This window comes from Pavona decussata, unplaced genomic scaffold, assembly GCF_977016875.1.
Source record: "Pavona decussata unplaced genomic scaffold, jaPavDecu1.1 SCAFFOLD_115, whole genome shotgun sequence".
Classification (NCBI taxonomy): Eukaryota; Metazoa; Cnidaria; class Anthozoa; order Scleractinia; family Agariciidae; genus Pavona; species Pavona decussata.
Genome location: NW_028145529.1, coordinates 1,109,222 through 1,134,038, shown reverse-complemented (window position 1 = coordinate 1,134,038; position 24,817 = coordinate 1,109,222). Strand labels below are relative to the sequence as shown.

Here is a 24,817-nt window from a genome sequence, read left to right as displayed (position 1 = left end):
CTTGGGAACGAGGTTGACAAGAGACAGCAAACACCACCATACATGAAGTAGGGGTCCTTCACGGCTATGGTGTATGGTGCTGTTAAAGGACCCTAGTCAGCCAAACCTTTGTTTTTGTTTTTATGCAAGGGTTTGGCTATTGTACATTTCGTCGCGTCAGAAATAGATTTTCAACCGCAAACTAGCCTGTGGAACTACGAAAAGACCATGCTCATCAAAATAGTTGCTATGTACAGAAACCTTTTAATCTCCTCATTTGATGCTACAATACGAAAGAGGGCTTTCCACCCAGCCCCAGCTTCGCGAGGTTTTGCGAGTCACGTCTTTCTAGTATTTTACTCGGAGCATGTCGAAATGAAAAAAATCACTGTGAAGCTACTAAAGATAATGAAACATACTTTGAGGAACACAACTTACAGTTAAGCAATAAGATTTCGCTTCACCATGCAATATCAATCATTTCGATGGCATCGAAAATGGCGGAGGCTGACTGTGGTCCTTTAAGTAAGTGGATTGTGCCTCATGTTTCACCCAGTGACCAGAGTGTAAGAAGACCATATCAGAAGTCTGGCCAATCATACAACGACAGCAAGTCGGTCAAATAACGTAACGACCTCAAAGCTTAAAAAAATGAACATGTACAGCTGCGAGAGTTAACCACAAGAGATGTCCTTTATTGGAAAGTGCACGTTATACTCCTCGAGATCCTCTGAAGCAGACATCATTGGTTCGACTCCTGACCGGGAAGCGACAGTTTATTAATTGATTAAATTAAAACGTGCAGTTTTGGTTATTCTGTTCTATTTTTGATAAAAAGAAAGTCACAAGGCAAAAATTCTCTGCGAACCTTTGTCCGACATTTGGGTGGTTCAGGTCTGCCTTCAATTTATACTTTACTGTACAAGTGATGGAGTGAAGTTCGGTAAACGTGCATTACGTTTCGGGTGACGAATGGCTTAACAATCGGATTATAAACCAAACTGATTGCAAGGCAAAGGGCAATATTTTGGGCCGACATTTCAACTAGTACCACGAGTCTTCTTCAGGGCCAGAGTTACCATGACTGAAGGCTCTTAAAAGTTTAAATTTGAGAACGTAAATATAAATGATTAATTATTAACTAGTGTACATGACATGGCGTCTGGCACATGCATTTCCACTTCAAGAGATAGAACAGTTTATTTATGCGTCATGTGGTCTTCTGCGGCCAGACGTTTCGTAATCAGATCAATCCCATTTGGCGACCAGCTAGGCCACGATGTCATGTAGCTTCCGTAAGATTTGAAATGTGTGAAAATTGTAAATCTTAAACTTAAGATATCAGCAGAAGTGAGTGAGAATGCTTTCATTTTTTCATGCATTTGTCGGTGAAGTCGACATGATTTTCACAGACAAAAATCTATGGCGAGCTAGCTCAACTACATCCCTCAGATTTCAAGAAAATACCTTAACCCTGATCTAAAATCTTGCATATAAAGTTTCCAATTCATAATCTAAATTGCAGAATGTTGACTGTCGCGTCGTGCCAGCTCCACGTGTTTTTTAGCGCGGGAAAATGGTGCATGTTGGGAAGCCACATGAGACGCGCGTAACATGGAATTTCCCGCCATAGTTCTCTGCTGGCAAACATACCAAGATGGCGTTCGTCCTAAGCCCGGTAAGATGCTTCTTTATTTCGACTTTTTCTTGTTAGTTTTGACTTAGAACTACGTTTCTATATCTTTTTCCATGCTATCAACATCCTTAATTTTACTTGGCTCGTTAATATTTGATTATTGTGCATAAAAATCTATCGAAATGTATTGCAACCCACATGCGTCGATCTATTTTGCGGCTTAGTGGCAAAAGTGTCATTTTTGCCCTAGTGCTCGATAGTTCTTCGATTTGAACCAGTGACAAAACGTTTCACGTGTAAAATATGTCTGTCACATCGATCGAAATCCGTCAATTTGTCCTTATATTTGAAATTTGGGTTGCGCCATACGCGTACAAGGTTAACCTGTTCTCATATTACGCCGAATGAATGAAGCTTCACTTACTCAAGCCATAGTCTATGCCCAAGCTTACTTTGCTAAATGAATATATTAGCTCAATATATCACTCATGCAGAATATATGAAGCGTTTTATTTCGAACGTTTATAAGGTTACAGAGTTCAAGACTATTGTTTTAGTTCATTAACATACTAGGTGAATTGTATGCAAATTTATAACTTGTAATTGAAGATATGTACATCAATTTGTTGTACACGATGGCTTGCAAAGTGAATGTTTTCTTGTATACTTTTTGCCTTGCATAGTTTTTACACTAACCAATTTATGTAATTTTGCTAAAAAATGTAAAATTTTTAAAGTGTATGTGACAATATAATTATTGTTTTTATTTGCTTGATCAAGTGTTCATGTCGTTCTCTTATGAAAATTGAAAAAAAAAATCCTTCTCAATTTTTCTTCCCCACGTTTGAAGTGTTTAAAGTGTCAAATTTCACTTCTGGCTGGGTACAATACTGTGCAGGACTGTGCCGTCAATACAGGAATGCTGGTCTCACAAATTATTTCTCTCCCATTCAAGGTGTTGGAAGTAATATATCAAACACAAGAAAGTGTGTTTCATCAGATATCCAAACACTGAGAAGTAGGAACGAGGCGCAGCCGACTTTTTTTTAAACGACCTCGAGGTGTTTGGATATCTGATGAAACACACTTTCTAGTGTTTGATATGGCTTCTCAAATGATCAATAATTCTTGGAGAAATTCAAGGCTAAAGTTGGCAAAATTCTATGGTAATTAGGATCGCATATCCAAACCATGGTCACGGTAGTGATTTTCTTAGTTTTCTTTTGAGGAATTATTAATGAGTTTGAGAATTATGCATTCAAAATTGACATGTAATACAGAATTTTGAAAGAAACACAAAAATCTGCAGTGTTAAATGTTCCAAAACCTATGGCTCATTAATAAATTTTCACATGACTCCCTCGTCCCAGACATTGGTGGGCATTTGAAATTTTGTGGGCTGCCATGGGGTGGGAGACTTTCCAATTTTTCCAAACGTTGCAGAATTTTTTTTTTTTTTTTTTTAATTAATTGAGGGGAAAAAAGCTTTTTAAATTTGATTTTCACTTTATATTCTTATTAATAGAGCGATTTAATCTGTTCTAAGAGTGATGTACTGTAAACACTGGCAGTTAAGCCAGACTCCCAGATGAGCCACATGCCGATTTCTAGAAACTCAAACTGTAGAGGGAAAAAATTCCCAAAATTCAGTTGTGTTGTGAAAAAAAAACAAGCAGTTAATTGATACGCAATATATGTGCAATATATTCTACATTTTTTTAGTGTATAAGTTTTATATTCATGAAAGAAGAGTAACCCTAGAATGGGAATTAAGTTTTCCCCTGCTACTATCCCGCCACATTTTAGCATTTTTGTTTGTTTTTTCATTGTATAGATGGTTAAAGGATAATTAAACTATTAAACCAAGGTTTGAAAGTCTTACTTAGAATTTTCTGAAGGACAGGGGTGCTCTCCATCCAGCCAAAAGTTTTGGTTCAACTAGTTGTAATGCGAATGGAACAGGCAGATCAAACAGAAATTATCCCGAACAAACAGACAACCTTTGGAGGGTTCCACTTTTTCCGTTTCAAATGGTCAGAATTGAAATAACCATTTCCATTTGCAGAAAATTTCTGTTCCACTTTGTTGTCTGTGCCATCATTGTACCATCACATATCAGTTTGAGCAAATGGTAGAAAGCGTTTGCATTTGACAAGGAAAGTTTCTAGAATTTCCAACCAAAGATTTTGGTCAAATGGAAAGTGCCCTGCATCTGTGTACTTGGAAAGATATGTACTTGGAAACCGAGAGGATACTATTCTCCATGGAATTTGAGTTATTTTCTCTTTGAAATTTAGCTTGCATATGTTTTGCTGCATTCACTTTCACACTGGAAGAGAGAATGGGAAATAGTGTTGTACATGCATTTGTCTTGAAGTAAAGAATGTCTGCAAGTTTTAGCTATTTTTTCTGTCATAATTTTGTTTAGCTCTTAAGTTGTCAGTTTTTCAATTGAATTGAGTAATTCATGAAAGTGTGTTAGACTTGCTCAGAGAGATTAAAATTTAAATGTAAAAAAAAGAGTGCCTGACTTTCAAAATACTTTATGAGCTTTATTGAAATATTTGAATCTGCTTTAGCTCCCTGTTCTCTGTGCTCCAGGACAACTGTTAAAGGAACCTGATGTTATCCCGACATTCAAATATCTGTTTGACAGACAACAAGAGCCTTCTAAACCAGAGGTCAGTAAATAAAATGTTTCACTGATTGTTGCTACATTTTTTGGTCATTAGAGGACCCAATCAGTCTAACCAATCAGAGTAAATGCTTGTAACTGGTGCCAAGCACAGGAAAATGCATAGGAACAATAAGTAATCCGTTTGGTTTCCTTGTTCATTGAAAAAGCAGTGTGGGTTTTGCTACATGTAACCAATTACAGTGCATTACAAAGTAAAATCAAAGCATATGCAAATTACTGTTGAAACAACTGCAAACAGCTCTGTAGACTGTAACATTCACAAAATGAGCATGGACCAAATACAACCTTAAAATATCACATTGGGTTTACATAAACTGAAAGGTGACAGCTGTACAATAAATAGATTTATTTTAGCTAAGATGGATATCATCTTCTTGGCAATGGCTCAACATTATAAAAGAAATTGTGTCAGAAAACTGACAGTGCTGATTTATTTCACTACTAAACACTGTTTAGAGAGAAATAAAAGTTCTAAGCAATGACATAAACTTCCTTTAAATGGCAGGACTCAAGAGAGACAACGTCTGACATTAAACCTGAAATGACGAGTAAAGAGGAAGAGATAATAGTCGATGTAGTCTCCTTCGAGGTTTGCCAACTTGCTATATTTAACTTTTAACCAATTTGAATTAAGATTTATTTGGTAATCCTGTTGTCTTTGTGGGTTCCAGGAAATATTTATTTATTTATTTATTTAGAAAACAATACTAATGCCAGGCCCATATTTCAACCTTTGAAAAGCTCCGTCTCCCATGCCTGTTATCTTTTAGTCATTACAAACTCTAATGGCCTGACCTCTTTGTTGAAGTAACCAGCCATAATAGCTGGTTGCCAGTTTCAATGTTATAACAACACCTTGGTATGCCCATTCAACAGCATAAGATTTTTATGTTGTTCACCATGTCAGTTGTATAAGTATTTTGTGCCTCCATATCGAAATGGTGGCCAGACAGCATGAACTGCATATATATTTGAAACCAGGCTTTTAGCCAGGATTTTGATAGTGGGAGTCCAAATTTTATGTGGGCCGAAGGCCCACATAGCATGGTGCCGCAGGCGCCATGCTGCTAGGGGGGTCTGGAGGCATGTCCCCCCAGAAAATTTTGAAAAATTGAAGTCTCTTAGACGTGATTTCCGCGATTCTGACAGCTGTAAACGTCTTTCAATTTACCTATCAAACCGCTGTTTTTCCTTGATAATTTTACCAAGCTATCCTTTCCTCAACTTACCTTGTTTAACATTGAATTATATTTGGGACAAGAACTCCAGTTGTTATGAAGAGCGATTGAAATTTGAAGTTGTCAAGCCATGATTTACACGAAAGAACAGATATGCATGGCTTTGTTGGTCGACCTGCATTTTGGTCTACAAGTGCCAGTCTCCCAAATTCTCAGAAATGCAACATCTTTTATTATTTTCAGTAAAGAACTTTAATTTATGTGTTGTGTAGTCATTATTTACATTCAGACAATTGGTAGTGCAAGTGCAAAGCCTAAGACTTTTTCGAAGAAAACAAATCTAATCAATTACAACTGTAAGCCGGTTTAATAAACCAATATAAGGCCTAAACTGTCGAACTGCTTATGGGCCTAAATTGTGCGTTATTTGGATTTTATATTCTTCGCGGTTGACGGTCGAAAATTACTCTAGCTGCCTCATAGTTGATGTCTTCAATTGGAATCCCGGCCTAGACAAGACTCATATCTTCATAAATAATCACCAACGCGCGTATTTATTTATAGCAGCCAGCAAAGTAGCCTGGGGACGACTTGGTAAGCCAATATCACTGAACAGCGGCTTTGCCTGTGAAATCGCTTCGCTCAACTTTGTTTCATTTGATCAAAACAGAAAGGAAACTCACTAAAAAAGTGTTAATATAGAAGAAAAATACGACAGCATCACTAAAACAACTCTTGAGAGCAAAAAGGAATGTAAGTTTTATTAATTTATGGACAACTTTGTGTTACATTAAGCACAGAAGTTCGTAAATGGCCGCCCAAAACAGGCCGTCGAAAATCTCCCATTTCTGAGAAGTGGCCGTCCTTTGGACGGCTGGACGGCCGCCTGGCTAAAAGCCTGTTTGAAACAGTTTGTAGAGTGGCAATGCAGTGAAATTGTCTGTTCTAGATGTAGTTTGTTTCATTAGTAATTTTAAACAGTACTGTGTTGCATTTAAATACAAAAGCAATTATTAAACTGCATTTTTTCTCTTTATGACAATTGGTAGGAACCTGGTACAACTCTTGAAACCAAGCTGGAATTGGACATTGATCAAGATGAAGTTATTGACATTGTCACTGTTGAGGTAACATTCTATAACTAAAGGTTTTCCATTGAGTTTGGAAATCTTGAGAAAGTATAGCAATCTCCATGTTGCCTGCATGGTTTTCAAGTCCTTGGAAATGCATGGAAAATAATGTCACCCAGTTTAACAGCCTTGAAGAAAGATTAAACCAAATTGTCTCACTGTTCTTCCAATATTTCTTTCTGTTTAGCTTGCCCAGTATGACTAGCTAGTTTTTTTGTTTCAAGGAGCACTTGGTTATGAAAGTCTTATTGGAATCAAGTACTTCAACAGGTGCTAATTCATTTTAATAGGACAAAAAAAACTCAGTGGAGATTTATGGGTGCTAAATTTTGATTGGGTGTTTGCCACAGTTAATGAACAGCCAGAAAGACCTTTACATTTAATTATGTCTAAAGACAAAACTGACTACTGTAAGGTACATACGACACCTAGACCACCCCTTGTCACTGACCACCCAATGGAAATTTGTCCAACATACATAACCAATAGTCCTCTGTATCCCACTCTGTGCAGGGTTAATTGTTCTTTTTCTTTTAGGATGTCAAAGATTTGTTTCCTGATTATGCCTATAAGGAAGGTCACACTGGAAAGGAAACAGTAGTTAATGTTAATAAGGTAAAAAAATTTCTGTTTTCGTACAAACTATTTTGTTTTGGAAAAGTCTTAATGTCATTGAAATGTTGATGTTGTCTTAGGCTGCAAGTGACATTCCCATGAATGCTGCTTCCAAGGATGTAGTCACTCCGCCTGTTTTCAGCAAGGTATCAAACTATCTACTAATAACTGTAGTTAACATTTTCTCATGAAAATGAAGGTAGAACTGATAGCATAACTATTGACCAGTGCACATATAATACGTATATGCAAATTGTGTTTTCTTTCCCTCCAAAGGACTTTGAAGAACCTTCTGTGCTTCCTGATGCTTTGCCTGGTGCAATTGGTGCATTACCCAGACCTAAACCAAAAATAAAGGAGTTATCAATTCCCTTGCAGGTGAGAGCTCAAAATTAATAATAGCTTTCCAAAGGATCTAGAAAAAAGCAGACTAGCAACAATTTTTATAAGAATGACGACACATTTGAGTTTACAAGACATGTTTCGGTTGTACAACGACCATCTTCAGTTGAAAGTAGAAGTAATTTGAAGTTACATTTGAATTTACAGGGTCTGAAATTAACTTTTTTAGGCAGGCGCCAAGTGGCGACTAAAATTGTTTTTTCAGTCGCCATATGGAAAAATGTGGTTGCCAAAAAGCAGAATTAAAAGTAGGGGTATCGAATGGTCTTTGCGAGCATTCAAGCAGTGTGTTTATTTTTGGAGCACGAGCAGTTGTCAAATTTTTCTTGCGAGCAGCAAGCACTTAAGAAAAATCATTACAGATGGCGAGCAGAGAGCACTTTAGAAAAATACAGATGGCAAGCAGCGAGCACTTTAGAAAAACACAGATGGCAAGCAGTGAGTTTTGCACCAAGTAATAGGTAATAATCTGGCTGACACCTCCAAAACAGAACAACAGTTACAGGCTGAACTGTTGAAGAAAAGACTGAAGCCAGAGGTAAGGATGTTTCAACCTTTTTGTTTTAACCATATCATAACTGGTTTATCGTTTATATATGTATAAAAAATAACTACAAAGGAGGATTAACGAAATTTCGAGCAATTGAGCACATGTTAACGAGCATGCGAGCAGTTGCAAAAATTTTGCGAGCAGGAGCAAGCGAGCACCCCTGTAATTTTTAGTATTTTTGTGAGCAATTAGAGCAAAGGCCAAATTTTGCGAGCACTTTTAAATTGAATGGGACCATTTGATACCCCTAAAAGTGTGAATAAAATTTTTCCTTCGAAGCAAAACACAAACCAAAATTTTTGGTTGCCAGATGGAAAATTCTGGTCGCCATTTTTTTTGAAGAATCAGAACGAAGAGAACGCGTTTGGGGCCGCAATGGCGATTGATACACCTACCACTGAAAAACCACGACGAACAAATCGAATTCCGGCTATATACGCAGTTTAATAAGACTGCTAAATGTTTTAAGTCAACTTTATACCTTCTCTTGTCTCTACCTTTTGGAGAAGAAATGTACCTGATTGAAAAACTGCCGGTTGGTTCTTTGCTCTATGTTCAAAACTGTAAACGATATTTCCTTTCGCGTTCTGTCAAGACGATCGACGGATCGCCATGTTGTTCGCACCAGGCCACAACCGTGCAGCATTTCTCGTTCAAAAAACATGACAGCGAAGCTTCCCACTGCTCGAGCTGTGAAGCATTGTGATAGATTTATAATAACAGGAAAATCAGTTTTATACTTCAAAAGCAGTGGAAAGGTAAAAAGTAAGTGACCAATTGTTGGGCGGCTATGAATTTTATTTTTATCGATTTGGCTGAAAATCAAAGTTATTGTCTGTATAATGATCGTGGTATGAAATAGTTAATTGCCCGCTGGCGACTAGTGGTGAAATTCTGGTCGCCAGTGCAAAATTTTTAGTCGCATTGGCGAACAGGAAAGCGCAATTTCAGACCCTGATTTACAATGTAATGCTAAACAAAGATAAATAACAAATGTGCAATAAATTAGGAATCTAACAAAATAGCCAAAGGTAACAAAGGAAGTATACAATAGAACATGTTGATTAGAACGAGAGTTAAATTAACGTGGTATAGTTGCTTGTTTAAAGAAGGTTGCTCGCAGGAGATGTGTAACGCTTCTTTTATCTTGACCTGGAATTTTGTGGTCCCATGGTCTATAACTTTAAAACGTTCAGCAGAGCAGGAATTGCAGCAAGCCTCGGCTTGTTGAAGGTGTTGATAGATATGTGAGGTCCTGTCCCTGTTTACGTGTTCGGCAAAACCAGCCGACACCTCTCTACATGCATTCGCGAATGCGCTGGAGGTGCATTGGCAAGCTAGTTCTTTTCACTGCAGAATGTTTCATCTTGAACCTCTGAGAATGGGATGCTTTTTTATGTGACAGCTGTAAAGGTTCTAAAGATGGTACCCAGGTTTTGGCAATGTGACAATAATTAGTTGCACTGCCAAGAAAATGCTAGAGTCCAGCTTTGGGTCTTGGTGTGGGCTTAGACTTGAGAGGCTATTGCAGCAATTTTGCCAGGATCTGCTTTCATGCTGGTATTTGTGATTATGTTGCCTGAAAATTTAAACTTCCTTTATCTTGAATTGCAGCTTGGCAGGGTTCAATTTCATGTTGTTTGAGCAATGTTCTGTTAACTAAATAAATTCATGTCCATGGTCTTGTTCTGCTTCAATGAAATATTTGCCCTTGTCAAAGACTAGAATGTTGTCTGCTGAGCACATTGTGCCTAAATGACCTTCTAAGGCAGTTTATGAGATACTTGAGATAATGAAAGGTAGCAGTTGGCAGTGGTAAGGACCACAAGAACTATGCATTGCACCTGTGAGGACTCTTTCTTGTACTTGTCAAGGTACTCTTTTCTGGAGCTCTTTTTGCTGCTGGAATATGGTTGATGGACATTTGGGCAGGCATTTGGCATACTATTGGGTTTGACTGCAAAGTGGACAGGTGGACTGAGACAACCAAGGCCCTCAACGTTCCTTGGCATATTCAGCCAGGAGATGCTTAGTCCAAAACTTGCCCACAGGCAGTGGCTGTTGAGTGGCAGGGATTTGTTATGATGTTGAAAGGATTTGTTGTAGGTGCTTGGCATGTTGCTGTTATTTGTTTGATGTGGTTGCACTCAGCTGGCACTTGTACAGGAGTTTGAAGGTCACATGGTGTACTGTTTTCATTGTATGGCACTGATAGAGGAAGGGTAAAGATGGTCTCTGCCTCCATTCTGACAAGACACAACCTTTCACTGCCACTCATCGTTATGGGTTCTTGCTTTTGGTCCCTTTGGCATGCTAGCTCTACTTTGCCATCTCAATAGGCATGTGTTCCCACATGCATGGGTGCAATGGATAAGGTAATTTACATTTGTAAATGTGGGCCCAGGGTGTTGAGGGTGCCAAGAGACACAGTGTTGCATGAGGTTGCTGCATCAATCTGGAACATAACTGGTATGATTATAAGATGAGCTGGTAGATAAAAGTATCACTTTCTTGGTGGTTGTTCAGGAACGTGGTGTACAGTACTTCCTGTGTCTAAATAGAGTAGCACTACTCTTGTTATTGTAGAAGGCAGCATCTGCGGGTTCATCCTCACCGAATTGGACATGGTGTACATGTACAATTTCACATCTTCAACTCTTTGGGCATCATGTTCCTTTGGTTGATAGGATGGGAGTCCTCATCAATGTTGTGTTTGTCCTCTTCTCAAGCATATTTGGGTAAAATGGTTTTCGATACACTTGTACATATACTGGACTTGGAGTCTGTTTTACCCTTTGCTAAACATTGTTTCCAGGGATGAGGTCTGGTCTTGTTTCTCTGCATTATTTCATTTCCATGGGTCTAACTGAATGGACTTGTTCTTTGGTTGTTGACTTTGTGGAATCAGTGAGTCACTTGTTTGCCATGAGGGCTGACTCCAATGCCTTTGCTTCCATCACCAAATCTCCAAATAGCTAACATAACGTTATTATGGAGGCAAAACAATTTGTTGTGGTGCATTTTGTGGTAGAGGGTGGCTCCATGGATAAGAGCGCAGACTTGCAGCTACCCAGATCTTGTTTTGCATCTTTGTTTTCAACAAATCGTTAGGAGATTGACCAAGGCTCCAAACTTGAATCTGTCTACAGTGAGTAAGCTCCCAGTTGATCCTGTATGATGGAGTTTCTCCATCCAAATCCAGTGTTTGTTGCCAATCTTCTGCTGTTATCCCAGGTTCTGTAGTGTATTGATGACTTGAAGTGCCTGACCTGACCTGAAGATGGGGCTCCTTGTAATGATCTGCATGGAGGAGGACTCCAACACCTTAGATCACTCTACAGTTCTATTGGGTCTGGTTTTTGACCATAATAATGGGTCATTCTATGGGCTAAATGTTCCAGTTAGTTGAAAGATCACCCAGTCCCTGAAGATTCAGTTCATGGACCACTCTAAGGATTAAGGATGATGCTATCAGACTAAATCCATGAACCAGTTTAAGAGTCATAGGATCGTCTTTATATCACTCCATTAGTCTTCCTTTATGCTATAACCCCTGTTGGTGGATGACTCAAAAGAGTTACAACTTCATCATTTATATACACCACTTTCTCACAAAACTTGATGCAAGCACGTGAGGGAACTTGTCAGAAGGAAACTCTGTTTCTCTCAGTCAAGGGTGCTGTAGCCCAGGTTACCCAGAGAACAGACATTGGAAGCCCCTAAGTAATTTTAGCCAGTACAAAGATTCTGTAGATGGAATTTCCCTGTTGTATTAGTCTAAAACTTGTTTTTACCTTCTGTTTATTTTTAGAAACTAAGAGTTGCTTGCTTCAACAAGAAACTTGAACTAGAAGAAGATGAGTATATTTGTAAGTTAACCAGTTCTTGAAGTTATACTTTTGTATGTTTGTTTTCAGGGACTTTCAAACTAGTTTTAGCTTCTGATTTGTTTGAAAATTGGTCTCTAGATCCCACAGGGAGCAATTCTATGGATCACACAATCTTTGAGTCTGTCTTTCTTGAGTGTGCAACTTTCTAGTGGATGGTTTTGACATCCTGCTGAAAGGATGTTACAATTAGGAAACTGGTAAAAGTACTGTCCAAAATGAAAGCATAATTGTACCTATTTGGGATTGGAAAAAAAGTCTTGCTTTGGAGACAAACGTGATTTGATTGCACAAGATAATCTGTTTTCCTGACAGTGCTAATAACTGGCAGCTATATTTGCTTTTTTTTCTGTTACTGCTGCAGTGTCAGTTGGTAACTTGCTCTACACCTGTTCATACCTGATTTGCCTATTCATTTCTTACAGTTTGCAGCAAATGTGACAAACTGCAAATAGGTGAATGTTCAATTCATGGTAATCTGCAATGGGTGAAGGAACCTTCAGCTGTAACAGTCACAGAGGGGCTGACAAAAGCAAGGGCCACAATTCCCAATAACATGGATTTGAGGTCGTCAAGTATTCCAGGTAATGCAGGGTTTTTTGTTTGTTTTTACTAAGTTGCATTAACAGCCTCATCGTAGCAATGAATGTAGAAAAATGTTTACATACACATTGTTGGATATTAAACAAAAGTACTGGTGTTCAGTTGACTCGAAAGTGAAAATTGGAAATCTTGTTCATAGATTACCTGCTTGGTTTAAAATCCAGAAGGTGCATCTTGACTTCACTTGACACTGCATGATGGAAATTTTAAGCTGTCACTGAAATACGTGTAAAGGTTTGTCCGTCTTTGACAAGCCTGTTTGTTTGGGGTAGTAGTGGTCATGAACAAGCTTTTTGCAAATTAAGGTCATTAGTTACATGACCTTAGCAGGCAAAATTTCCCATAGCTTACTTACTTTCATACACTGTAGTCAGACAAGTGCCGAAAAGTACTGCTGACTTCTGCCGTTTATTTGCAGATGCTGGTCTGGGTATCTTTGCCAAGGAGAAATTTGAAAGTGATGTAGTGTTTGGACCTTACTGGGGTCAAAAGATAGGTGTGGCAGATGTAACTCCAAACATGGACCAGAGCTACATGTGGGATGTAAGAACCTAATAATCATTAACAGCTAGTGAATTTACATGTAACTACAACTTTTTTCTTACTTGAAGCTTTCTGATATAGAAACCCTATTGTTGCTAATTCTCTGTTAAGTCAGAGAATTAAGTAAGCAAGGTAAATTTAGGTGTTGGCAGGAAACCATTTAATTTCTCACTGACCATTGCCTTAGTAAGGAAATGTTGCGCACATGAGGTAAAGAAAAATCTTCGACATTGGTGGGATTGGAACCCATGACACCTGGATCACCATAAGCTAGCAGGCCAAACAGGAGCAGGTCATTTGTTTCTTTCGTTTTATAAGGCACAATTCAAACATGTTTTAAGAGTGCTTTTGAACACGTTTCTTAATCAATGAAAGTGCAGTCTCGGCAAAGTTTAGAACTGGGGCCACATGAGCATTTATTCACTTGTGCAGAGGGTTTCCAAAAGCTTTCACATGACTAGCTGCATAAGCATTGCGACGTCTAGAAAATTCCAAAACATGATAAGAATTAAGTGGGTTAAACTTTTCATGACAATGTGTGCTTGTCACGTGCCTGTGGAAGAGTACCGACTTGTACAATATTTGCTTACCTTAGCCATGCTGTACAATCCTGTACCTTAAAATGAATTTTGACACTGCAGAAATGTTCTTGAGCGTGCAAAAATGGATTCTATACCATTACATGGTTTGGTGGGAGAATTATAATTTAATCACTGCCATTATTGCTTTACTCTTTTTAAGTGGTTTAGCTTGTATCATAGTGTGTGAATGATCTCAAGTATGTCTTTGTTAGCAGTAGATCGAAAGGAGCGTTTAATCCACGGTGGCTTTCTTCTTTACTTGTTCCTTCTGCTTTATAGATAATTGAGAATGGACTTGTCACAAATGTTGTTGATGCTCGAGATGAGAGTCACAGTAACTGGCTTCGCTTTGTCAATTGCGCTCGTAATGAAGATGAGCAAAATCTAATAGCCTTCCAGTATCGAGGGGACATATACTATCGCTCATACAAAGTGATTGAACCGGGCATGGAACTACTTGTATGGTATGGAGACAAATATGCCTGCGATTTGGATATCCTTGACAAGGATAAAAAACCTGCAGGTATGTGTTTCTTCGGTTTGGATAAATTTCTTAAGAGAAAAAAAAGAAAGAAAGCAACAACTGGAACCTGCATACTGACTTGCACCATCCTCATTGATTCCCAGTGTATAACACTGATCAAAACATACATTTCTCCCATAGCTATCTAATTTTCCTAAGTAAGGGCCAACGCTCATTTGAAGCACATTGTGGGTCATTGGGCAGAAAGTGAAATCCTCTTCTCTTGTCACTGTTTATTACAGCTTCCACTCTTGATTTCTTATAAATTCCATTTCAAACTAACTCCTCCATGACTTCTATGGTTGACCTTCCTTCAACCATGTGGTGCCGTGTAGCCAACAGCAAAGTTACTTAATTACAAGACGCTGATGAGGGAAGCCGACGGCAAAAGGTCCTTGTGTCTGGTGACCAGAGGGGCAGCTTGTTAAAGTATATAAGTGCTCACTGTTGCGATTTCTGCCTTTAACTGTCACCCTCTTGGACGTTTCTTGAAGAAGTTGACATTGTTGAAAAAAATGTTTTGTCGCTTACTTGTGGATAACAATAATGGAAGTATTCCAATACAGTAACCTGTCATGCTTACCGAGCATGATTTTTGTCCATTTTAGTTGTCAACGCGAAAATGGCGAATTTCAGTTTTTGAAATATCCTCCCGTGACGGCGTTTTAGTGGTTTTTTGACGGTTTTGAATCTTTTGTTTACGGGTGACAAAAGTTACAGAGCCCGCTTTCAATATAAAATAGCTGTAGCGAAAATAAGTTAACATTGGCCCTGGTTATGTGATCGCTTTACAGCGTTTCGTATAACGAGTCTATAACACCTGTTTTGTTTTTTCTAGACGGACCAATTCAATGTCAGAAGTGTTTCATGATCTGTTCAGGGCCCATTTCCCTTGCCACTCACAACAAGTTCCGCTGCCAAATGAACAGTGAACACGATCGCTGGCGCTGCATGCACTGCGACAGAAGCTTCAAATCACAGTCCTCCCTTCATATCCATAAGAACATTCACAAGGGCCTGAAGCCGTTCGTTTGCAAAATCTGTGGAAAGGCTTTCTCGCATCGAGGGTCGAGAAAGAGACACTATTCTTTGCATAATGCCGAAAGAGAGTCTGTCACCTGCAAACCTTGTGGTAAAGTTTTCATCGATAAGAATAGTCTCAAGGTGCACATGAGAAAATTTCATAAGTGTCAATCTTCATTAGGCTGTCATTCTGCTGGGAATCACGCAAAGCCAGGCGGAATCAATTGCAGAACATGTGGAAAACTGTTCCGAAATGAAATAAACTCACGTAAGCACGAGGCTTTACATAAGACGACTACAAGCGTACGAAAATGTCAACATTGTGGTCTTTGTTTTACGTCTGCAGTTTCTCTTTCCAACCACATGAGAATGCATCAAAGCGAAACAACCACGAATGTTTGTTCCATTTGCAAGTTAAGGTTTACTTATTCCTCCAACTTAGCTAGGCACATGCGCGACAAACACCCAGCTGTAAAGGTTATCAAATGTGGAATATGTTCTAAAGTCTGTGCAGATAAGCGTCTTCTAGCATTACACGTGGCTATCAGGCACCCAGCGAAACGCGGCTTTTTTAGTAAACATCGTGTACTTCAGCAAGGAAAGGTGAAGAAAAACCTGCAACCCCCAAAGAAAGCAATCTCCTTGGTCGACTCCGTTAAATGCAAGAAATGTAAGCTCACGGTGCCGAGGAAAACGTTACGTGATCACATGCGCATCCACCAGACGATGAATGCAAATGCGAACACTGTGGCAAGACAAGTGGTTGGAATTAAGAAACCTGGAAATTCATTGAAAGAAAGGCGTCAGATTTCTTACAATCATTCCAAGGATAGTTTTGTAGGTAATCAGGGCGGGTTCAGATGCGAATTGTGCCAGAAAGTTTTTCCAACATTGCAGCTAATGAACTGTCATAAAGGTTCCCACTTCAGAAAAAAGTCTGCGTCGCCTTCTACCATCAGTACCCCATCCACAGTACCACCAAGAGAAAATGAAGGTCACACCAAACACAACACTAAGAAGCTAAGATGCAACTTCTGCGACAAGGAGTTTTCTTCTTACGCTATGCTTTGTGGGCATAAAGGCATCCACTTTAGAAAGCGGCGTCCTGGAAGTAGTCGTAACAATTTAATTACCTCGGCGAAGGCACTAAACTTGGATAAATGTCAGCAGAATTCCTCGACTACAGAATCTTGTAGTCCTTATTGGTCTTCAGTGAAGCATGCTGGAAGATTTTGTTGTCAGGTTTGCCACAAGTCATTTCTCACAGAGGGGTCTTTGCGATCGCACAAAAGTCACCACAGTAGAGCGCGGCTATCAAATGTTTCTTCTCCTAATCCATTGTCGGAAAGTCCCCAGGAAAGTTTAGCAGAATCTCAAGCAAAAAGTAAAGGGCTAAAGAACGTTGCGTTTAGTAGAGATTTCAAGTCGAAGATATCGTCGCACTTGGACAAGAATAGTCATGCTACGACAGTTAAGAAGCTTCTTGGGAATAGCACGCACAAGAATTTCTTCCAAAAAGGAAAGCGCCACTCTGGGAAAGAATCAACAAAAACTTCTAGTGACTTTTCAAACCAGAAAGTAACGTCTACCAGTGAATGTAAAGTATATATCTGCGGGGAGTGTGGGAGGAAATTCCACTCCAAAACGACTCTTAACAGTCATAAAGGGCATCACAAAAGGGCAAATTCTTTCAAGCGTTTTAAAGTCTCAACAACCAATTCTTCTAGTGACTTTTCCAACCAGAGAGTATCGTCTACCAACGAACGTAAACTATACATCTGCGGGAAGTGTGGAAAGACATTCCACTCCAAAATGACTCTAAGTCGTCATAAAGGGCATCACACAAGGGCAAATTCTTTCAAGCGTTTTCATAACCACCACGTCGCCAAAGCAAAGGTGAGATCCAAAGTAATTCTGTATGGGAATGTTTCAAAGCCGTATCGATGCAGCACTTGCTTAGAGTCTTTTCAGTCAAGTTCTGCTCTGATTAATCACAAGCGTCGATCACACATTGGAGTAAACGCCGACTTTGTCTGCCCGTTCTGCGACAAAACATTTTCAAGCAAGAAGACTCTGTCCGTACACAAGAAGCGTCTGCACAGCGTAGGAGACCCATTTTCGTGCTTGCAGTGTAACCGTCAATTTTGTACGAAGTACTCTCGAAACAACCATGTGTGTCGTGTGGAGGAGAGAAACGAGCGGCCAGTTGAGTCAGAGCAGGAGTTGAGGTCAAACCCAAATGTTGATGAAAGTACTGACGAGAAACATGAGTGCAACGTTTGTCTTGAGTCCTTTGCGTCCAAACGTGCCTTGTGTAACCATAAACGCTCGCACGCTGGAAGACGTGCTCCTTTCGTATGTTCAATTTGTCAACAAGGATTTTCGTCAAAGCACAGTCTATTGAGACACAAAAAGAATCAGCACAGTACAACGCAAGCCACTTACCTGCAACGTAATGGCCAAGTCCAGTCGAAAGACAACCAAAATGATCAGACACTGAATGACTCCTCTTCGCTCAGGCGTACCGCGCATGGTATCTCGCATTTTCCTTGTCTGTCTTGTAACAAGCAATTCATGACCTCTAGTGGCCTTTACAAACATGAACGTAAGAACCATGGTAAAAGCAAGCGCGCTTCTGCTAGTAGTGTGCAAAGCATCATATCGTTGCATGACCAACATACCTGCAAACTAGAAACGAAAAACAGCAACAGTCCTTGGGAATGCCAGTACTGTGAGAAAGAATTCCAAGCTGAATTGAGTTTAACTAGGCATGTCGAGAAAAGACACGACAAGAGAGTATGGTTGGCTCATCAACAGTCGGAAGCGAAAAGTAACAGCAGGCATCAGAAACGTGTGTGCTGTCAGAACGAAATCAGGACTATCCATGACGTAAAGAAGTATGGCTTAAGAAAACACTCGGGGAGAAGGAAGGTCTCTGGCGTTCAAGGTTACAAACCAGAAGTAAAAGCCCAGTCAAGAACTGGTTTGACCAGCCCAGTGACGGCGTCAAAACACCGCACAGTTCGGGCATTCAGGTGCCAATATTGCCACAAAGGATTTTCAACAATAAATGGACGCTACAAGCATATGTTGCTTTCACACGGAAGTGAATTGATTTCCCCTTCGTCTGCTCCTCACGAAAGGTCGAAGAATCAATCTGCAATTGTCCATAAAGACATCATGGCCACAGACAGCCTTGCACAAGACAGCAGACAGACTGGCCAGAATGGAGTCTTCAGTGATGACAACCTTCATCTTGGTAAGGCAAAGTCCAGTACGGTCAATTATTTCATTGAAGGGGGCTCACACGATGGAAGAAGTGCTCCTTTCATGTGTTCCATCTGTCAGAAAGGACTTTCGTCAGAGAGAAGTCTATTAAGACACAAAAAGAGTCAGCACGGAACAACCCAATCCACTCTCCTGCAGTGTAATGGCCAATTCGAGTCGAAAGACAATCAATGTAATCATGCACTGAATGAGAGCTCCGAGAATCAATCTGCAAGTGTTCACGAGGATCTTATGGACGCAGACAGCCTTGTGCAACAAGACAGCAGACAGACTGGCCAAAATGGAATCTTCAGTGATGACAACCTTCATCTTAGTGAGGTAAAGTCCAGTACAGTCAATCATTCCATTGAAAGGCGCCCACACGATGGAAGAAGTGCTCCTTTCATGTGTTCCATCTGTCAGAAAGGACTTTCGTCAGAGAGAAGTCTATTAAGACACACAAAGAGTCAACATGGTACATCCCAATCCACTCTCCTGCAGGATTATGGCCAAGTCGAGTCGAAAGACAATCAAAGTAATCATACAGTGAATGATAGTTTAGAGAATCAATCTGCAACTGTCCATGAAGATGTCCTGGACACAGACAGCCTTGCACAACAAGACAGCAGTCAGACGGGCCAGAATGGAGTCTCCAGTGATGACAACCCCCATCTTAGTGAGACAAACTTCAATACAGTCAAACATTCGATTAAAGGAAAAACCAAACGCGCCAGTTTGGGTTGCAAGTTTTCTTGTCGTTACTGTACAAAGCGGTTTTTCAGTAAGGGTGGTCGTAGACGCCATGAATTAAAATTCCACGAAAAACGACCAGTGGGTTCCTCATCTGCTTTGGCCAAACAAAAAGGTCGCAAGATTGAAAGAACAAACCCTTTTGACAAAGCTACGTCTTCGTGTGAAAACGATTTATCTGCAAGCGAAAATTGCGAAGAAAAACCACTCGTGAGATCCTCGTTCTATCGTGACGATACCAAAACCGCCCATGGCATCAATTTGCAACCAACAGTCAAGGCGTTTTCATGCCAACACTGCCCCAGACAATTCTTCAGCATTAGTGCTCGTTACAAGCACATTTTGCTGGCTCATTCAGGAGAACCCACAGCTTGTCAGCTGGATACAAAAGTTGGCAATGAAAGCTCAGCCACAAAATCTAGGGAAACGTTATTTTCTTACGATGATCGCAGCAACGCTTCTTTAGTGCCTCCTGTAGAAAGGAAGCGGGCCTCGTCGAGTTCATGTAGTCAGCCGTTAAACAAGAGATCCAAACCCCAGGGGCTGGCACCCGTTGGTGGCTTGATCATTGAGAATGCCTCTAATTCTGTCCACCATAAGGCAGTACCACTCACAAGTAGACAGACTTCAACCAGAACTAAGGCATTTGAATGCAAGTTCTGTAGCAAGAGCTTCTCCATGTGCAGTCTGCGATACAAACACTTCCTCCTTGTTCATTCCAGATCTTGCGCTTTGGCAGAACAAGGTTTTGTTACCTTGGACAATGTTTCTGTCAACAGGCCTCTGCAGACATTGCCACACCAGGCTACCAGCAAAGACAATGTATCCATAGGACATGATTTGAACGAAGGCTGCGTCTCACAAGACAAGGTTGTCGAAATCCTCTTTTCTGTTCCAGACAGTGACTCAAAAGTGGTATCAATTTTTGAAGAAGACCTTGAACCGTACAATTGCCGGTTCTGTTCCACATTTTTCAGATCAAGAGGAGACTTGGTTTCCCATGTTAACGAAAAACATAACAATGCTGGCAAGGCTATGTGTAGGATCTGTAGCCCGTCAAGACCAGCCCTGAGGACCATTTCAGATCCTTTCCAAAGCAACAGTTTGAAAAGCCTGCGAAACAGACATACCACTCGCTCCAAATTGACTCTCGGTAAAGGGATGTCGTTGTGTGGAAAGAAAGTTGCTCAATCAAAATTGTCTATGCGTCCTACCAGGAAATCGAATATTCGCCGAGAGAAGGGGTTCCGATGCGATATCTGTCCTCTAATTCTCAGCGCCAAATCGAAAGTTTAACGCCACAAGCGGACCAAGCATTGTGATGAAAAACCATTCCGGTGTCATGTCTGTGGGTTTGCCACCAAGAGAGAGGACTATTTGAATATACATAAACGAAGATATTGTAAATGGTGAAAGTACAGTATATATACATATATATTCCAGAGCTATTCCGAGCCATTCCAATGGATGATCAAGAACTATCTGTATAGGCACTTAATTGTATATTATAAAGGACAAGTTAAAAATGAAACCTCATTTCACTTCAGAGGGATTTGCTTTTATCGTTGCTAGACTTAATAATTAGTGGTTAATTCTATTTTTCGTACATACATTTTAAATCTTCCACGTGTAAGTTAACTGCTTTTGATTCATCAAATCACTATTTTGACAAAGTATTCTTACTGTTCATCTCTAACATCATTTCTAAATTTTTGGATATAGATTAATGCACTTATATTTTAAAACTTAGAAGTTGCAAATTTCCTTTCCAAACTGTTTTTCGTTTTACTGATTGTTAATAGAGAATTGTAACACTGTAATTTTAGAATTTATCTTTCTGAAAAGCTTGGTTGATCAACAACTATTAAAGAGAATTGTTAGCTAATATATAGAGCTTACCAAACGTCCATGCCCCTTGGCGGTTTTACTCGTCTATCTTCAAAAGTTTTGTTTTCAGATCAGGCAGACCTTTGCAGACGCAAGTAGTGCGAATAGCTTGTCAAACAATTCACCCACTTTAACCTTCCTCACGTTTGTATACGTTAAGCGAACAGTAGGGAGCTGAAGAATCCGAAGGGATATTTTCGGAGGAACGTTTTATTTTCATTTTTATGTAGGCAAAATTACCGTCATTAGGATACCAATTTTGAAATCACTAGTCAAACTTGACATTTATAGCTTTATTAAAGCCTTGAAACTAGGGACGTGAACGTTCGGGACGAACTCATATGCTGATAGTATTGTCTTAAATAAAGGTAACATGTCAGTTTTTAAAATGTTTATTCCTTGGATGTCAGAATAAATTTTCCGACTTTAGATCAAATGGTACTGATTTTGAACATCTCTTCGCACCAATTATTGCAATGATAACGTCTGCACAAAAATATAAGAAGACCCATCAGCCGCTTAGAGCTGGAATTTACAATAGCCCTTTTCACGGTTAACTCTGCTCATTTGAATTACAATGAAATCTAGCATGTTTGTGAGGCAATTTCGGGCTATTTAGTAGTTTAAGCCCGAAATTGCCTCGCATCCACGTTGGATAACATTGTAATGCAAATAATAATAAATGAGAAAAAATAACCGTGAAAAGGGCCATTGATGTCTAGTTTTACTACCGTCTGCGTGGAAGGTGCTAGAGAGTGGAGAGGGGGCGCACCCGATTCCCCTCATCCGCACACGCGCCCGAATCACCTCTCTAACGCCTACACAGGAACCAGTTATCCCAGTGACTGCACTCGTGCTTTACAGACAGTATTTACGTTCTTCCCGTAAATCACAGTTTTCTGGCATGCTGCTGGCTCCACTCTGAAGAAAGAGAAGTGCCGGGCGACGCGTTGCATAAAACACCGTTGAAATATACTCTTCGGCGTCCAACTTCGTTATAAAACATCAGGTGGCCGCAACGGTTACAAAGATGAACTCCATTCTACTTGCCGCAACTTCCACGCTAACGATTTTGGCCGTTGCAAAGTACCTTGCATTGTGGTGTGTTTCATTTCAACTTGGACAACGTAACGTTGAGAACCAAGCTAACTCGGCAACAATCTGCATTAGCTAAGTCTAAATTTGTCGGCTCTGCTACTTAAATCCTAGGTACGTTACTTTGTTGACTATCATGTCCGGCAATATTTCGTATTATCAAGAGTCATTAAATTAATTTGGCCACCGTAAAGAGATTCGGGTGTTGACGTGGGAGCGAATGCATTCACTCTAATGAAGGGTAACGCTCAAAACGTCAGCACTCAAATCTCTACGATGACCAAGTTACCTTATCAACTTTGCTGATAAAACCAAACATTCGTTGTAGGATTCAAACGTGAACATACTTTTTACTTTAGACTTTTCTCGCACATTCTTGCTTATTATGCTTATCACGCATTCCCTCGGCGCTGCATATTTTAGTTGCCTTTGCCGGTAATTTAGGTTTTTGGCGCTTCAATCACTAGTTATAATTTTCTCGTTGTCAACTCTCAAGGTCAGATCGATTTTCTCAAGACTTTTCATCCTTCAAGACGCTCGATTCATTTTTTGGCTGTGTTCTGGAAACATTTGTAAGTTCGCAGCTTGTCAGTTGTTTTTTCGTGTCTTTTTCCTGCTAATCATTTTTGTTATTTCTTGCGTTAGCCGAACCATCATCATCATTAACTCATCCCATCAACACCTCACCGTTCTTGGCCTTCGCCAGAATTTCAACTTCAAAGAGTTAGATGCGTTCGAATTCGAGCGCCAGACGAAATAAAATTTACCGGTTAATGTCGTATTGCCGTTTCAGTGTCAATTACATTCGTTTCAACTCCCCAACCGAGGCAGACCACTGTTTCCTTAGAATCTAACCCTTTTATGTCCGATAGAAATGTCATGCGTGTGGTTTAAACATCAGCCATCAGTAGTGGTAGCTTCTAATTTTTTTACAGAGAGGGTTCTCAAAAGTTTTGCAATCCGGGAATCATCGGTCTAACACTGATGGTGGTTTCCGAGCTTGATATAACACCAAAGGGTAGGTCAGATTAAAAAGAAGTAAGAAACGTTAATTAAAGGCTAGGAAGAGATTCAAGAGAGTTCTTGCCTATGGGTCTCCTTCAGCGAGAAGAAGAATATAGTGGTAAAATGCCGAGAGAATGAATTTTGCAAATGGTTAAATTAATCCCTTCCTAACTTGACCTTTCATCGTGCTAAATTTCAGGTCGAAAAGCATCGGTGAGCAACTTCCACCGTGACGACGAATACGGTTCTAAAACCATGCTTGACTAAACAGCATTTAAACATGTTTCAGCTGTGGTGCGAGCTTGGCATAAATGACCTTCGGCAAAGGAACTAGCCTGCGAGCAAGCGCTCCTTCTCCCCTCCCCGCCCCTCCTCTTCCCCGAGAGCTTGCTCGCAGGCTGCCAAGGAACCGGAACCCACCATGCATACACTTCTTCCGTGGAAATTGCAATATTTGAACAGATGTCTACGAAATTCCACATTTAACCAATCTTCATGGTGAATCTATTCAAGAACTCAATTTCTGACCAATTCAGAATTCCGTGTTTAAAAAGATCACGCTCAACGTAGATAGCCCATTTTACTCACAGTCGTGTGCTTAATGACCTAATCTTTGAGTTAGAGCGAAGCTGGCCGGATGATACAAACCTCAGTGCTCAGTGTTCAAATGTACATGCAAACTAGTTAGTTTCAGAACGGCATGACTGATTTTCATATGAAAAGCGCTGAGGTTTGTATCAAAAGAAAGTCAACTCCAGAGTCGCTTCCACTCAGTCGCTCCAACGGATATTAGAATTTCTTCAACTTTTGAACTATGTCTGTTTAACTTCAGCTTGAACCCAGGATGTCTTGACAGTTCATTGATGTTAGATTCCAATCTACCGAGGCAGTTCCTCAAAAGCTCCAACGATTTCATGCATTTATTCGAGACAGTTCCTTTGGGGCCATCAGCAGTTGATGTGTCTTTTAGTACCTCAATTCTTCAGCGTTTCGGTAGGAACACTACACACACTCGAGGACTTAAGTGAATTTCAATTCCATCATAACTCACATGACTGGGTTTGGTGATAGAGCGTTTGCTGGAGTGGATGTCGAAAGCTTTGACAAAAAAATTGTACATTCTTCAGGAAGTCAGCCATCCCTTCAATGTGTCTGTTTAATAATTAGTTTAACAGAACCAGATCCAAACTCTGCGACACCGATACTGTGGTCCCTATTCAACTCCACACTGGTTGGCACAACTTGAAATGTCACCCAAAACCATCTCCACCGCCGATTCCCTCATCACCCACGTCACCATCATCCAATTCAGTCTCCTTACCTCAAATCAAGATCCTTAAGCCCCTTCCACGCGAACTATCAAAAAACGAAGAACCTGAAATGTGAATGTGGGTTAGAATCCACGGTAAATCTGTCAGACAGCGAAATGATCGTCAGGGTAGCACTATCGACTGGGCAGGTATAT

General features: G+C 40.1%; 1 protein-coding gene across 3 annotated transcripts; it reads left to right on the top strand.

Annotated features, from left to right (window-relative positions):
- The first annotated feature begins 143 nt into the window (after window positions 1-143).
- Window positions 144-21,641, top strand: LOC146469930 (uncharacterized). Of its 3 annotated transcripts, XM_085122736.1 has the most exons (12): window positions 145-1,657; window positions 4,195-4,296; window positions 4,819-4,902; window positions 6,541-6,618; window positions 7,159-7,236; window positions 7,317-7,382; window positions 7,513-7,614; window positions 12,000-12,057; window positions 12,501-12,659; window positions 13,097-13,221; window positions 14,082-14,325; window positions 15,164-21,641. In XM_085122736.1, exons 1-12 carry the CDS (start codon window positions 1,637-1,639, stop codon window positions 20,659-20,661), a joined length of 6,615 nt encoding a protein of 2,204 aa, XP_084978862.1. In that variant the 5' UTR covers window positions 145-1,636; the 3' UTR covers window positions 20,662-21,641. The 3 variants fall into 3 exon arrangements, with proteins under 3 accessions (XP_084978864.1, XP_084978863.1, XP_084978862.1); XM_085122738.1 differs by lacking the exon at window positions 4,819-4,902 and having other exon boundaries at window positions 144-1,657; XM_085122737.1 differs by lacking the exon at window positions 7,317-7,382 and having other exon boundaries at window positions 144-1,657.
- The last annotated feature ends 3,176 nt before the right edge of the window (window positions 21,642-24,817 follow it).

What these genes read in the sequence shown, in the direction of transcription:
- LOC146469930 (XM_085122736.1), top strand. Translation starts at nt 1,637, where the DNA reads ATGGCGTTCGTCCTAAGCCCG. An exon ending in CAGTAGTTAATGTTAATAAG is followed by an intron (nt 7,237 to 7,316) that starts GTAAAAAAATTT and finishes ATGTTGTCTTAG; the next exon opens with GCTGCAAGTGACATTCCCAT. An exon ending in GAGGTCGTCAAGTATTCCAG is followed by an intron (nt 12,660 to 13,096) that starts GTAATGCAGGGT and finishes GTTTATTTGCAG; the next exon opens with ATGCTGGTCTGGGTATCTTT.